We start from the raw sequence: 15,079 nt of genomic DNA on the forward strand, positions 1-15,079 counted from the left end.
TGGAGGTATTGGAGCTTATATACGGAGCGATATCGAGGTTTCAGTAAAAAGTGATCTAGTGCTGTTTCACAAGATGTTATTTGAGCCACTTATCCTTCAGCTCAGGCTTAAGCCAAAAGATGTTTATGTTGTCGTACTATATAGACCACCATCTGGGTCTATACCGGCCTTTATGGATATTTTCGAGGAACAGTTGGATAAACCACCTATTGGTTCGCACCCATTCTTCATGCTTGGTGATTTTCATATTGACCTTAACGATATGAATTCGAATATTCCTATGGACTTCCTACAGCTTTGCATATCATATAGTTTATTTCCCACTATTAATATTTGTACGTGTGTTACCACTTTAACGTCAAAGCTACTTGATAATATTTTTTCTAATTCAAAATTTTCAGACCCAGGGGTTATTGTTACTGATGTTTCTGACCATTTTGGGATTTCCGCAAGTTTTAAAGTTTGTTTCCCGAGGCAGCAAGGCCCTAGACTGAAAATGAGTATTTTACCTGTGCTCAACAAAAGTAACCTAGAAAAGTTTAAACGAGAGTTTTCTAATGTTGATTGGAATAATGTAGTTGAAAATCTAGAAGACATAAATATAAGTTTTCAGAGATTTTATGATACATTGATCTCTATTTTGATTAAAACTTGTATAACGAATCGGACAAGGTCAAGGAAAAAGATACCCAAAACGCCGTGGTTGTCACCTAGTCTTCTGTGGTGCATAAATAAGAAAGACCAGTTATATAGGGATTCAATAAGGAATTAAAGTGATCCGGTGAGCACCAGAATTTATAAAAACTATAGACATGCTCTTAATAAACTTTTGAGAAATGCGAAGAAAAAATATTTTGAGTGTAAATTTAAAGATGCTTGTGGTAACCCAGCTAAAAGATGGAAAATTATTAAAAGTGTTCTATCTTCAACAGATCCGGTTATGCCTGATAAAGTTACTACAAGTGATGGGTTAAAATAGAATGAGCCTGAAGTAATATGTAATATGAGAAGTAATAGAAGTAACATGCTCTGAAGTAATATGCCCTTTCAGAACATTTTGCAACTGTTGGGGCTCAATTTTCTCGTACTACAGTAGCTTCTGATAATGATCCTCTGCTTGAGACTTTTATGGGTACTTCTGTCGATGTATCAATGTATCTAAGACCTGTCACTCAGGATGAAATTCGTAAGATTATCTTTGAGATGAAAAGCTCTTCGGCTGGGAGTGATTCCATTAACCTTCTTGTTTTAAAAACCACGTTTCCAAGCATTTCAGATATATTTACGTCCCTTATTAATGCTTGTTATAGGAGCAAGGGAAGTTCCCCAATTTTCTTAAAATCGCAAGAATAACTCCTGTGTTTAAGGGTGGTGACAAGAACGATTTGGGGAATTATAGACCAATTTCATTATTTCATGTTGTTTCACAAGTGTTAGAAAAATGTATAAATATTAGAATTTATGAGCATTTGTAACGTCATAAACTTCTACATCCAAATCAGTTTGGTTTCAGGAAGGGTAGAACAACAGAAATGGCGATTTTATTTATTACTACTATAATTAATGATGTTCTCGATAAAAAGCTTAGGGTAGCTGGTATATTTTTGGACTTAATTAAGGCGTTTGACACTGTTGACCATCGAATATTATTCATAAAGTGTGAATTTTATGGATTAAGGGGTGCTACATTGGGTTTACTTTGCAGTTATCTTCAAAATAGACAGCAGTACGTCAATTTACAAGGATTTTTGTCTAGTAAAAATGTTGTTAATTGGGGGGTTCCCCAGGGATCCATACTGGGTCTGACTCTGTTTTTAATTTTTATTAATGATCTGCCGCATGTTGTGAAAGCTCTGCCCAGAATTAACGACTTTGTTGACAACGGTCCGAGTAAGACCCATGTTACTATGCCCTTATTTGCTGATGATACAACCTTAGTGTGTGTTGCCCCTACGGAACAACTGTTCATGTCAACGATAAATGCAGCAATGAGCAAGATATGTACATGGCTTAAAATAAACCACGTTGACCTGAATATAGATAAGTCAAATTTTGTTATTTTCTCTCGATCTCCGAATTTTTACCCTTGGTTTACGGAAATGATTTCGGAGCGGGGAATTATTAAACGAAGTTTCACCAAATACCTCGGAATCAATGTTGATGAAACCCTATCATTTAAAGATAATGTGAAATCAGTTTCGAAAATATTGTCACGTATCTTAGGTATCATGCGCAAATTAAAACATATTTTCCCCCCAAATGTTCTACGATTGTTATACTTTTCCCTGATTCACCCTTACATTTTGTATTGCTCGTCAATTCGGCTTGGTACTTTCCCCTACGATAGTTCGTCCAATCCGTGTAATCCAGAATAATGCTATTCGAGTTTTTTGTGGTGTTGGAAACCAGGAGTCTTTGAGGTCTCTGTATAGAGATTTAAATATAATGCGTGCAGCTGGATTACGTGATTTTTATGCGTTGATTTTTATATATAAGTATTACAGTGAGAACCTTCCTGATTGTTTTACAGGAATATTTTGTGAGAGGTTTAATGTTCACCACCACGTTACTCGGATAGAGGTAATACTGAGGTTCCTCGATTAGTTTCAAGTAGGTCTTCTTTTTCACTTATTTACAGAGCTTCAAAACTTTGGAATAAACTGAATATAGATATCAAGGAAATAGGTAGCTTTGACCAGTTTAAGTCTGATTTACGTGTGGAGTTGCTCAGTAGGTATACTTTTGAAACAGATTGATTAAAATAAATTTTCCATAGGTTATTCAATTGTAACATTTATGTATTTTTTGTTGTTGTTTTGGGGTCACGGAAGGTAATGTATTGTTTATGTTTTTTTTTATTGTTGCTGGTTTCGGTATTTGGTCTCATTCTCCACATTCTCTCTTTATTTTCCTTGAATTTAGCACAGCCTCGCAAGCTTCGCTTATGTTGTGCTATTGATTAAGAAATGTTTATTTCTAATATAATTGTTCTACTACTACTACTACTACCAACCATACCGGCAGAAATTACCTTATAGCCGGTATTAACCGTCTAGTATTTTAGTCATCCGGGAACCCTGAACTATAGAGGATGAATATATTGTTACGGAGGTTGACCAGCAGACACACTGAGATCCTTTTCCTGAAAAACTGATATCCCGTTCTTGAAAACTTAGCGCATAGATCTCGACAGGGGCGGATCCAGCCCGTTGGTTTAAGAGGGGGGGGGGGGTCTTCTCCAGAAGGGTCAAAGTCGCTGTTCGATTATCGAAACAGAGAAAGATATTTAAAAAAGACATAAAAAATAACTGCTTAGCCTTGGAAGTAATAGTTCCTTTATTGAGGGTTTCGCCAGTGCTTTAACTTTCCAGGATTTATCCTGATATTCAGGATTTTTTTCTAGATTTTTGAAAATACAGAATGCCGTTTGCAGCGAGAATTAGGAACTTAGTATGAAATGTAGCAATAATAGAAGCTCTATGTAAATTCTTCTTCCATTTTTAACTGTGCGCCTAAAAGACCGCAGAAAAGTCTGTAAATCTGTGAATTACCTGGACTATTTCACTACATTGAAATAGCTATAGTGGGAGGGCGGTAAACAAAATCAAAATACAACGATGCTTACTTTTATTTTATTTTGAGCTATGCTTTGTGTCAAGGTTGTATAGGAGAGAAACGTTGTACAATTTTGTTTTCAACTGCTTAGTGCTTATAATAAGCTTGGCTTACAAATCATATGAGGCCTAGAAGCTATTTCCTATGTAGTGCCAACTATTAGTATATTTATTGCATTTCATAAAGTGGACAGTATCATTAACTGATGTTTGGATTCATGAAATTGTCCGATTTTCATGGGTAATTTCCTGGTAAAAAAGAAAGAAGTATATTCTTTCAATTACCTTAGTCGCACAACAGAGTTATCAAAGCTCTATAAAAGTGGAGTTTCGACAGGATTTTTGGACTTTCTGAGCAGGATTACGAATGTAATAAAAATATTCGGCCAGTCTGCGCGCTGATAAATCCTAGCCAAGATACAAAACAATTAAATCAAGGTGTCTAGGGGGGGGGGCGACCGCCCCTTTCGCCCTCCTTGGATCCGCCACTTGATTTCAAAGATACTCTTTACCAAAGTAACCAAGGTAGTAAAGGACTAAACTATGATCTAGTGAATTATTTTTATTTAATTTTTCAGTTGCAGAAGTTTGTTACATAGATGACATAGATAACTAGGCTGTAGGGCCTAGTTATAATCTATTCGAATCAGCTACCTGAGCTACTATAATAATTACAGGCTAGCATAATTTTTTTCTTAGGCGAAGTATCACCTGTGAAAAGTTTGGTAGCTCAGGACAAATGGGACTATCAAAATAGGCCTATCGCTTTTGCAAATGTGTCAAATTATTTAATGTTTTAATCATCAAAATAATATAGGATCTTTCAGTGTGATTTTGGTCTATTAGTACTGATTTTGGTAAAAAAAAAAAATTGGGATATTCTTCAGGGAAAGAACAAAGAAGAGGATTCCATGCATTTTATATTAGAACTTTCCAAGCATAATTTACTCTCGTCAATTTTTTTTTACATTTTAATTAACTTCACAATTGTTTGCTGATTTTGCTAACTAGACCTATTTCTAAAAATTGTAAAATGTATATACTCATTGCGGATTTGTCTCTTGCAATGGGGATCAGCTTTAATGGCAGTTCAACTTTGACTGGATATACTTCTTATTAGCTAATGCAGCTTTTTTTCTCCTGTGTCCTTGTAACTGTCAGAATACACTCCACACTCCTAAGTAGCCTATTTTATCTAGATACAAAGTATAGCTGCCCTGTCTTCAAACATAGTTGACACTGAGTCCGATACTAACGATGGTGAAGATGGAGCTAGTGCGATGGAATAAGATAGCGAAGAAGATAGGAGAAGAAGAAGAGAATCAATTTCAGCTAAGAAAAAATATGTCCGATCGAGGTCCAAGTTTCAGTCTTGTTGGCTGAGACTGCGTGAGTTTTTAACTTGGCTTGCAAGAGGTAAAGCCAGTGACGAAAAGGGATTTTGTACGTACTGTAAAGAGCTTTATTTGTGGAAAAACAGAACTTGGTAAACATGCAAATCTGCAAAGCATCAGGAACTAGTGAGGAGTATAGACTCTGCGAAAAAAGCCACTGTCCCCATTAATCACGTGTTTGCAGTTGATCGTAAAGACGTTGAGACTACGGAAACCCAGCTGGTTGCCTTCCTTGTCGAGAATGACTTGGCTTTCTCCCTGATAGAGAAGCTAGTACCACTTGTGAAAAGCCTGTCAAATATGAGATTCTTTGCAAAAGACTCGAGTCGACGGTCATTATCGATGAGACAACTGATGTCAGTGTGGTGAAACAACTTGCTGTTGCCGTCGTATTTTGTACTCAGAACTTGAAATAGAAGTTAACGTCCTGGACATGATCAAATGTCCTGACTCAAGAGCAGAGACAGTCTTTGAGCTTGTCAAGAAAGCTATCAAAGATATAAGGATACCCCTCGAGAACTGGATCGGCTCTTGTTCGGATACCTGCAATACCATGTTTGGCTCCGGCAATTCCGTTGTCAGCAGGATCAAGGCACAGTATCCCTGGATCACCTGTGTAAAGTGTAGCAGCCATATGATACATCTAGTAGCATCTTATGCCTGTAAGAAGCTAACAAAGGGGTTAGAAGATCTATGTCGTACCGTGTATGCCCATTCTGAATGGGCCATTGGCGACCACGGTTAGGGTGACCAATGTATTAACGGAGTTAGACTTCTCATGGTTGCTATGCTGAATAATCTTAGTGGGGCTAATACATGTTTAAACACAAATCGTGCCATACTTGGTTCGATACCGAGATGGTCGAACCCGTGCCCAAATTGACTATTTACTTGTTTCTCGTCACTGGAAGTCAATGATTGAAGACTCGAGAGTACACATAGGGGCGGACACTGGATCAAAAAGTGGATCCAACCATTTTTTAATAAAATAAAAAGTAAGATTCAGACTCAGCTCCAAAAAAATATCTGCACCTAGACGCATCCTAGACATGGAGAAACTCAAAATATCTAAAATTAAAGAGACTTTTATGCTCGAACTTACAAACCGTTTTACGGCGTTGCAAGATAATGACCAAGAATTTACGACCAATCAAGCAATTTCTGAGACCGAGACAAGAGCCATGACCGAGCAAGAAAATTTTAACCCATCGCTAAATATAGAAAAGCGCTGGAAAAAGTTCCAAAATCAAGTGAAAGAGGCAGCTACAGCGATTCTTGGAGTAAGGGACAAAAAATCCAAATGGTGGATTTCACAGAAGACAATAGAACTCTCTTTAAGGAAGAAATAAATGACCGATAGACACTCTGCTTCTTTTAAAGCACTCCACAAAGATTATCACAAATCTACAAAGGCAGATAAACAAGCATATTGGTCTAATGTAGCCTATGAAATGGAAAACGCTGCAGCACGCAATGATTCACGGAGACTCTACCAGCTCCTAGGCGAATAAACCAGGAAAAAGAAGCACAGATATCCCCTCACGCTACTTAGTAAGGAAAACAAACTCCTCACGAGCAAAGGAGATCGTATCGAACAATGGTGTACTCACTTCCAGGAGTTTCTTCACCCACCTGAAAATGACCAGAGCCAACCCATTCCATCCCATAATAGTTCTGAGTCACTATCCGTGTATGAAGATTGCAATATCGCCCCTCCAAGCAGAGAAGATATTATCCAGGCCATAAAACTATTGAAAGATAATAAAAGCCCTGGCGTTGACGAATTGCCAGCTGAACTTGTCAAGGCTCTTCCAGAAGCGGCTATCGGTGAGCTACACAGCTTACTTATGGATGTCTGGTAGAATGAACACATTCCTGAAGATTAGAGGATCTCTGTAATAATTTCTGTATTTAAAAAAGGGGATCGAGCAGATTATACAAATTATAGAGGAATTTCCCTGATGCCGAAATCTGCAAACGTTTTTACAATAATAGCATAAAAAGGATCAGAAATATAAGGAGCGGTCGGACGAGGCCAAATCAAGCAGGATTCAGACCTGGTACGGGATGTTGCAATCACATTTTTAGCCTTAGACAGATCCTGGAACACCACCATATACACCAGCAGGAAACAATACAAGTCTTTATCGACTTTGTAACGGCATTTGGCTTGGTGAAGAGAAACGCTATCTGCGATGCGATGAGGGATGATGGAGTGCCAGGAAAAATTGTCCGTTTAATTAAGACTTATTACGAGGGAATGAGGGCATTTGTAACAGCAAACGGAGAAATCTCTAAAGGACTATCAATTAACGAAGGAGTGCGACAGAGTTGTGATCTACCGCCCAAATCATATATTTCCCATCTATTCTGTCTAGAGTATGTCTATGGCTAGAGTATGGTTTTTAAAGTACAACCACAGCTCCTTCCCCCTGCCCATTCAACGAAGCAGAGTTTTGAGCTAGTCGAAATGTTATAATTTTTGGCCAATTTTGGAGAAAAATTATCTGGAATAATGGGTCATAATTTAATCAAATCATCTGGATATTTCTTCACACATCATTTTGTTGTCAAGAAACAAAAACAAAACAGAATTTGTTCTCAAAGGTCTCACAATAGAATATACAGATTTAGGTGATTTTGAACCTGATTGTATGGATTAACCAATATTTCTCATTTTAATATTTTCACGATGACTTCATGGTCACTTAAAAAAACGTTGCAAATTTGGGACACTCACTTTTTGAGCAGACACCCTCCCCCTCCTCCCTGAGAATAGATCTTGGTGACAATCAAGATTTTAAAGATTTAATTTTCTAAGTACAAACTGAAACCTACAGGAACCGTTACTCACAATGTTTTAGTCCAAAGAATATGCAGGGAAACTTTCAAAAAATTTGAAAAACATTAAAAGAAGAATAAAATAGCCTTTACAGGGGTTTTAGCTCAACCAGGCCTACAAATAAAGACTTTACTTGGGGGAGAGAGGAAGTCATAGCCAAATGAAGGAACAAGTTAAAACAAACGGTGAAAGAAAAATACACCAAGAAATCAACACAAATATTCCACGAATCAATGGATCCAAAGGATAGGTTAAGAAAATTGGGAAATATATTAAAAGAAGAATAAAATAGACTTTACAGAGGTGTTTACTCAACAGGCATACATATACTGGATTCTTTTTTGGAGGGGGGGGGGGTTATAGCAAAAGGGAATGAAAAAGTTAAAACAAAAAGCAAAATAAGGGTTCTAATAGTTCTGGGAATTTCTTTGTTTAGTGAATTTCTCAGGGATGTAGCCAAATTTGTCCCAACAACGTTTCTTTTTAGTGTTCTTTTTCTATTCAATCTTGAACAGAGGATACGTTTAATTTGGCCTAATTGGCAAAATAATACAGGGTTCAGCAAGACCGCAGAAATTGTTATTGTACGAACGGACTTTTTCTCAGAATGGGTTGTTATATGATTATTAAGATTCAATTTAGAAGAATATTTTATCTTGCATATACCACACTTATACGGTTTCTCCCCAGTGTGCACTCTTTGGTGCCTAATCAAATGGCTTGACACAGAAAAAGTTTTCTCACAAATATCACACTTATACGGTTTCTCACCAGTATGTATTCTTCGGTGATGAATCATATTGCTTGAATTAGAAAAAGCTTTCTCACAGACCTCACATTTAAACGGTTTTTCTCCAGTGTGCACTCTTCGGTGCTTAGTCAAACTGGCTGAATCAGAAAAAGCTTTCTCACAGACCTCACATTTAAACGGTTTTTCCCCAGTGTGCAATCTTCGGTGCTTAGTCAAACTGGCAGAATCAAAAAAAGCTTTCTCACAGACCTCACATTTAAACAGTTTTTCCCCAGTGTGCACTCTTTGGTGCCTAATCAAACTGCTTGACACAGAAAATGTTTTTTCACATATATCACACTTAAACGGTTTCTCACCAGTATGTATTCTTCGGTGATGAATCAGATACCTTGAATTAGAAAAGCTTTCTCACAGACCTCACATTTAAACGGTTTTTCCCCAGTGTGTACTCTTCGGTGCTCAGTCAAACTGCTTGATCTAGAAAAAGCTTTCTCACAGACCTCACATTTAAACGGTTTTTCCCCAGTGTGCACTCTTCGGTGCTAGTCAAACTGCTTGACACAGAAAATGTTTTTTCACATATATCACACTTAAACGGTTTCTCACCAGTATGTATTCGTCGGTGATGAATCAAACTGGATGACTGAGAAAAAGTTTTCTCACATGTATCACACTTAAATGGTTTCTCACCAGTATGTAATCTTTGGTGCCGAATCAAATTACTTGACTGAGAAAAAGTTTTATCACATATATTACACTTATACGGTTTCTCTGTCAGCTTCTTATGACTTAAATGACCAGCCTTCTTTGTCAGCTTCTTCACGTTCACAATTGGTTTTGGTTGATAAATACCATCAGAATTGCACACAGTAGAATGAATTATCTCTATAGTAAACAATCATTTTATTAAAATTAAATAAGGTTCAAACGATTCAATAATCAGACATCATAGCAATTACAAATGAAAGGTGAACATTCTACAACTGATACCTGTTTGGTATCTAATTGCCAACTAATTTCGAATGAAACAAAAATTAAAGAACGAAACTTGAAATTAATTTCACTTCATAGACCAATTAGAATTGGAATAATAATACAGAAAATCTTTATCGGCTTTACAACTTGAAAGTCATACGGGATTAATTTTTTTTATAGGTTATAATAAATAATTTCCATTTCTACCCCAGTCCCCTAGTTGAACTTACATTCAAATTGTATCATAAATACACTTTGAAAACTAATTTAACAGCAACGTTGCATAAATTAGGAAGGCAATTGTACCAATAAATTCACAGACACCAGAAAATAACTATGTAGTTCTAAAAATGGAAATCTACAGGGAAAAGCATACACCATTCCCCCGTTCACTGTGTTTTCCGGACACAGTTAGGTTTAACAAACTTAAGTTTACACTAAATAGACGTACAGCTTTCATTTTTAGCCTATAAACATCATTTGTAGACTGAAATGTATTTTTGGTACTTGTGTTTTATTCAGAACACACTCAATAAGTGAAGTTAGGTTCTTTTCGGTCAACTGTCTAGGGTTAAACGGAAAGCAGCTCGTCCGCGATTGGGATGGGAGGACCTCATAGAGAGTGACACTGAGAGAATTTATTTAAAAAACACAAGAAAATACGTAAAAACAAAAATTTTCCATAATATTTTATGGCTTGTGCGGCCATTCTCGAAACTACAAAACAAATTACTTATCAATGGATTAATCTAAAAAGGAAAAAAGAAAACATAAAAAAGCAAAAAAAAGTCACCACCTGAGGTCCTGTACTACACTAACCTAATATAACAACACTTTTATGCACTATTTCCCTACTTTATTTATATATATAAAAAAGAAAATCATAAATCATTTATTCCAAAACAATGGTCCCTAAGCAGCCCACAAAAAGTAGGCCTATCAGTATCTTGAACTATATCAAAAGGAAGGGACTCCCTTATAGAAGGAAGAACATGGCAAATCGAGAATGCAGACCTTGTAGAACTATTAATCGGTTTTCTAATCGCTGACAAATTCTTTGTCTCATATTCAGGCTCATCTCTCAAACACCAACCAAAAATTCAGGTGCGTGTTTATGCAATATATCAAACATAAATAGAGCCATATAAAAATTAAAAAGACCTGAAACTGATAAAGTATTAATTTTTGTATATCTATCTCTAACTCATATTTGATTATCACAATTAACAAGAACCCGAATCGCCGAATTTTGGAGAGCACGTAATGACTTCAAATTTGTTCCAAAAGTAGATGACCACACCGGAAAACAATAGATCAAATAAGGATGGACAATAAAAAATATATCACTTTAAGTATATTAAATAGGAAAACATATTTCAACTTCCTCAGAATCCCTGCATTCCAAGGAATTTTAGATGATATACATTGTATATACTTTGAGAAACTAGGAGTCTCATCTATTATTACTCCAAGATATTTCACAGATGGTGCACGCTTCATAAAAAAGACTTAACAGCAGAAAATATAATAACTGACACCATTTTTTGTTGCCACATTGCATTTTATTTTGGCGCTACCATAGACAAAGTTTGGGTAATATTTGTATAATAATTTGAATTCAAATCGAATAGTTGTGGGCATCAAGTATTGGCTAATTGTAGAAAAAGCCAAGACAGACAGTTCAATTGAGAGAGAGAAAATTCTGGCATTAGCCCCCCCCCCCTTATTAGGATTGTAGAAAAATTATGTTAGTTCATTTATTAATAGACAGATATGTCTGTCTATTATCCGTCCATAAGTCATACCTAGGGCAGTAGAACTAAGGTAGATAGTCATAGAGCTAAGAAAGTCATAGAACTTATAGTTTTCCAAGTGTTTGGTTAAATGACACGGGTAAACGGTGGGAGTAACTTTGCCTCTTATTGGACCAATACTTGCTTGTTATCTTTTAGCAAGTCACACCTGCCTAGTCTCAGGTAGGTTGACCAAGAATTTAAAACTGATATAGGGCCAATAGATTGCCTGGAATGAGAGGTTAAGGCACGCCAACCTATGGTCATAGGCAGGTTAAACCAAGAATTTAGAATTGACACAGGACCGTTAATTTGCGTGGAATAACATGTAAACAAGCGTCTAAAGTCAAAATTGGGCCATTCTGCAATGAGTTTCAGGAAAGGCGATTCATTCAAATTTTTTAAACTTAGACAATTGCAATAATAAAAAAGTTAATATAGACTTGTGTATCTTGGCCTGTATTTATATTTGTTTGTTGTTTTATATTTATCTGGTCAGTTTGTTCATTTTTCTTTTTCTTTATACTCTCCGCTTTTGGAGGTCAATATAATACTTGAATTTGAATTATGTTATGTTGTTCACATGGCTTGATATATATGTTGATGTTATGTTTGTACAATTTACAAAAACTTTTATGTTTGACAAAATATTTCCTTTTTCAAACTAAGTTCACAAAACTAATAGTTTCAATTATATCTTCGTCATTGCTGTCTAAATTTGGAGAGTCTGATTCTGATGTTAAATTGGTTATTCTGGTTGCAGTACCCACACGTAGCAGCTGATGCTCAGATGAGTGAGTAGAAATAGAAGTTTCTCTGATCGTGTCAGTTTCAATTGATGAGGTATCTCCAGCTTCAACAACAAAAACAAAAAATAAACAAAGAGACAGAAATTAATAAAAATAGGATTAAATATTCTCAATAATTTACCAAGAAATAATGAATCCTCACAATATAAAAAGAAACTGACTACAAGCATGAAAAATGACACTAAACATCAGACCTGAATAAATCTAAGCGTTATAGTTTGATGGAACCGTGATAATAAAAGGTAATTTGATTAATAGAGACCCAGTTTCATGATTGGGCACGTTATTCACAAATTTTCATATTCAAATGATAGCTAATTAATTTTTGGTAATAGAAATAACTAGACCTAACTTATTTATACTTATTGAGAACTAGCCTCTGGGGACTGGAAAGGCACAATAGCAAATTATCAGCGCTTCTACCTTTGGCTTATTAAAAAAAAAAAAAAAAAAAAAAAAAAAGGTTGTAAAGCTCTATAGTTTCACAATCACACAATCATCTTTTGAGTTTATAATTTCGTCTATGCTGCTGTAGTTTCTTAGGGACTCTTGGAAAACTTTACTGTGGTGTTATGGAACTAATAAAAAAGCCAATATTCACAGTGGCGAAGGCGCCGTTGCACTAAAATCTAACGTATTTATATCATAAAAGCAGGTATGAGGTTACGACGTTCTTTTTCTATTTAAACAAAATCCTTTGTCACTAGTCTCTTTGTGATTATTTGTCTGTTTTATCAGCATGGGTCTACTCGAATACCAGGGTGGGGTAAAACACACACTTCCAACATTTAGTGAGCACAAAAATCAAAACAACATCAAGCTATAAAAATCAATTTGTTTACAAATTTTAACCAGTATCATATGTTTTCAATCCCCTTTTGAAATTCACACAGAATCCTTAACCCCCAACGGTTATTTTTGAAAAGCGTTTTCATACTTCAGGCTACTATGCACCATCGTTTGCTCTTTACTAAGCTGCAGCAATGATTCTATTCTTCTTGTTATACTGCTCAGAAAGGACTTTAAAGGGAAGCACTGAGTTTCAATGAGAATAAAAATTTTTTTGTTTGTTTCCTATTCTAGGGACTTAAGCTTCACAATCTTGTCTTTTCCATGTAGTTAATCAAATATTGCGATTTGCCAATAAGTTTTTTTTTAATGGTAAGTTTTCAAAGAAAGTTAAAGAAAAGAAGATTGGGATGAAAGTAGATATATGATTAATGAAAAGGGTGTGAAAAATCGATATTCGTCACTTAAGAGGTTTGTCAGCAGAAAATAGTTGGTTATAATTTGCAATTTTATATAAAATTTACAATTTCCTTTAGTTATGGTTGGTTAAAGTCTTCATTATGGACTTGACCAACCTCAACTGTTACTTGATTAGCTATGCTGTACCTTACAGCAATTGTACTAATTTTATATATACTAATATATACTAAATTTACTAATTTATATATACTAATTTTATTTTGAAAAAAATAATAAGAATACAAAATCGAATCACAACTTTCTTAAAGTTATAGAACCGTACTAAGCCAATGACCAGCACAATTAAAGTCATACAATATTTCAAAATTAAAACGACTTGAAATAACAATCAACGAAACAAGAAAAGAGGAGCCCCAAAACAAATAGGAAATCATACATCTCAAAAGCCATCAAAAGCTCAGACTATCGTTTGTACTTAGGTGGCAACGTTTTATTTTCTGGGTGATGTATTCTTATTTTCCATTACACCAACTAAAACATAGCAACAAAAAAAAACTCAAGGCTTTTCAAGTTTAACAAATATTATAAATATATTAAAGTAATTTTAGTTTGTTTTTATTTTACTTTTTTTTATCTTGGAATAAAAATAATTCTTTGATTGCCCTTCCAAAGCCCAACAGCATCCACTACTCATTGGTGTAAAAAGCAAGGTTACCGTCAGAAGCAGGCTTCTTTCTGAGTTTAATGAATGATCATCTTTCCATGAATTATACCTTACTATTTTAGAAAATGATGGGAATTATGTTGTTTAACTTTATGGGTTTTTTTGTGAACAAACAACTTACAACAGAGTTGAACAAATAATAAAACCTGATAAATGATTGTATAACGTCGATGATGTCCTGGGATGAAGGTAACTCGATTCTACGAGCTCCAGGTTTGTGACTCATAACATGTGGGACCGCAGTTTCGGAGATGTACTCTCTATCACTGGCCTTGCCTGCTACTGGTATCTTCTTTTCTCTTGAAATTTGGCATTAAATATGGCATGTATAAATATGGCATGTAGTAAATCAATTCTTCAGCGGAATGTGTGGGGTAATGGAAGATAAGTATTTAAGTTGGGTTGGGCAAAGCGTGAATTAGGGAATTTCTCTTTTCAAACTAATTTTAAAACGCTATTATTTTCAAATACCTTCGTCTTTGCAACCCAAATCCTGGGAGTCCAACACAGATGTTAAATTAGATATTCTGGAAGTAATACTCAAAGGCTGCTGTTGATGTTCACGTGATACAGATGAAATAGAAGTTCCTTTGATCGTTTCGACACTGTCTGGTGAAGCATATGCAACTTCTGTAACAAAACAAAGTAATAGAAAGAAAACAAGCAAAGTATGATCAAATATTCTCAATAAGCAGTACCAAGACATAAAAAACAGACAACATATGTGAAAAAGAACACAAAATGTAAAAAATGAACAAAGTCAAGCATGATAATATAATAAATAGAATTTTCACAGACTAGAATTTTATTTGCAGATTAAATTCGGGCACTGAATAGGGGGAGAATTTGAAGCTTCGAATATGTTTTATGAATAAAATCATTCCAATGTATTTAGCTAGCTAACACAAAAGCCTTAAGTTTTAGACGCTTCTTAATATAATTCAGAAGTATTACATCGTTACCCGTTT

General features: G+C 35.3%; 1 protein-coding gene across 1 annotated transcript in view; it reads right to left on the bottom strand.

Moving 5' to 3' along the window:
- Nucleotides 1-7,802: 7,802 nt before the first annotated feature.
- Nucleotides 7,803-15,079, bottom strand: part of LOC136041964 (zinc finger protein 271-like) — a 184,777-nt gene continuing 177,500 nt past the window's right edge. The window contains 3 exon segments of the mRNA XM_065726782.1: nucleotides 7,803-8,994; nucleotides 8,997-9,145; nucleotides 9,148-9,372. Coding sequence (XP_065582854.1) covers nucleotides 8,158-8,994; nucleotides 8,997-9,145; nucleotides 9,148-9,372 — 1,211 coding nt within the window. The 3' untranslated portion in view covers nucleotides 7,803-8,157.

Source organism: Artemia franciscana, unplaced genomic scaffold (genome assembly GCF_032884065.1).
Source record: "Artemia franciscana unplaced genomic scaffold, ASM3288406v1 PGA_scaffold_52, whole genome shotgun sequence".
NCBI lineage: Eukaryota > Metazoa > Arthropoda > Branchiopoda > Anostraca > Artemiidae > Artemia > Artemia franciscana.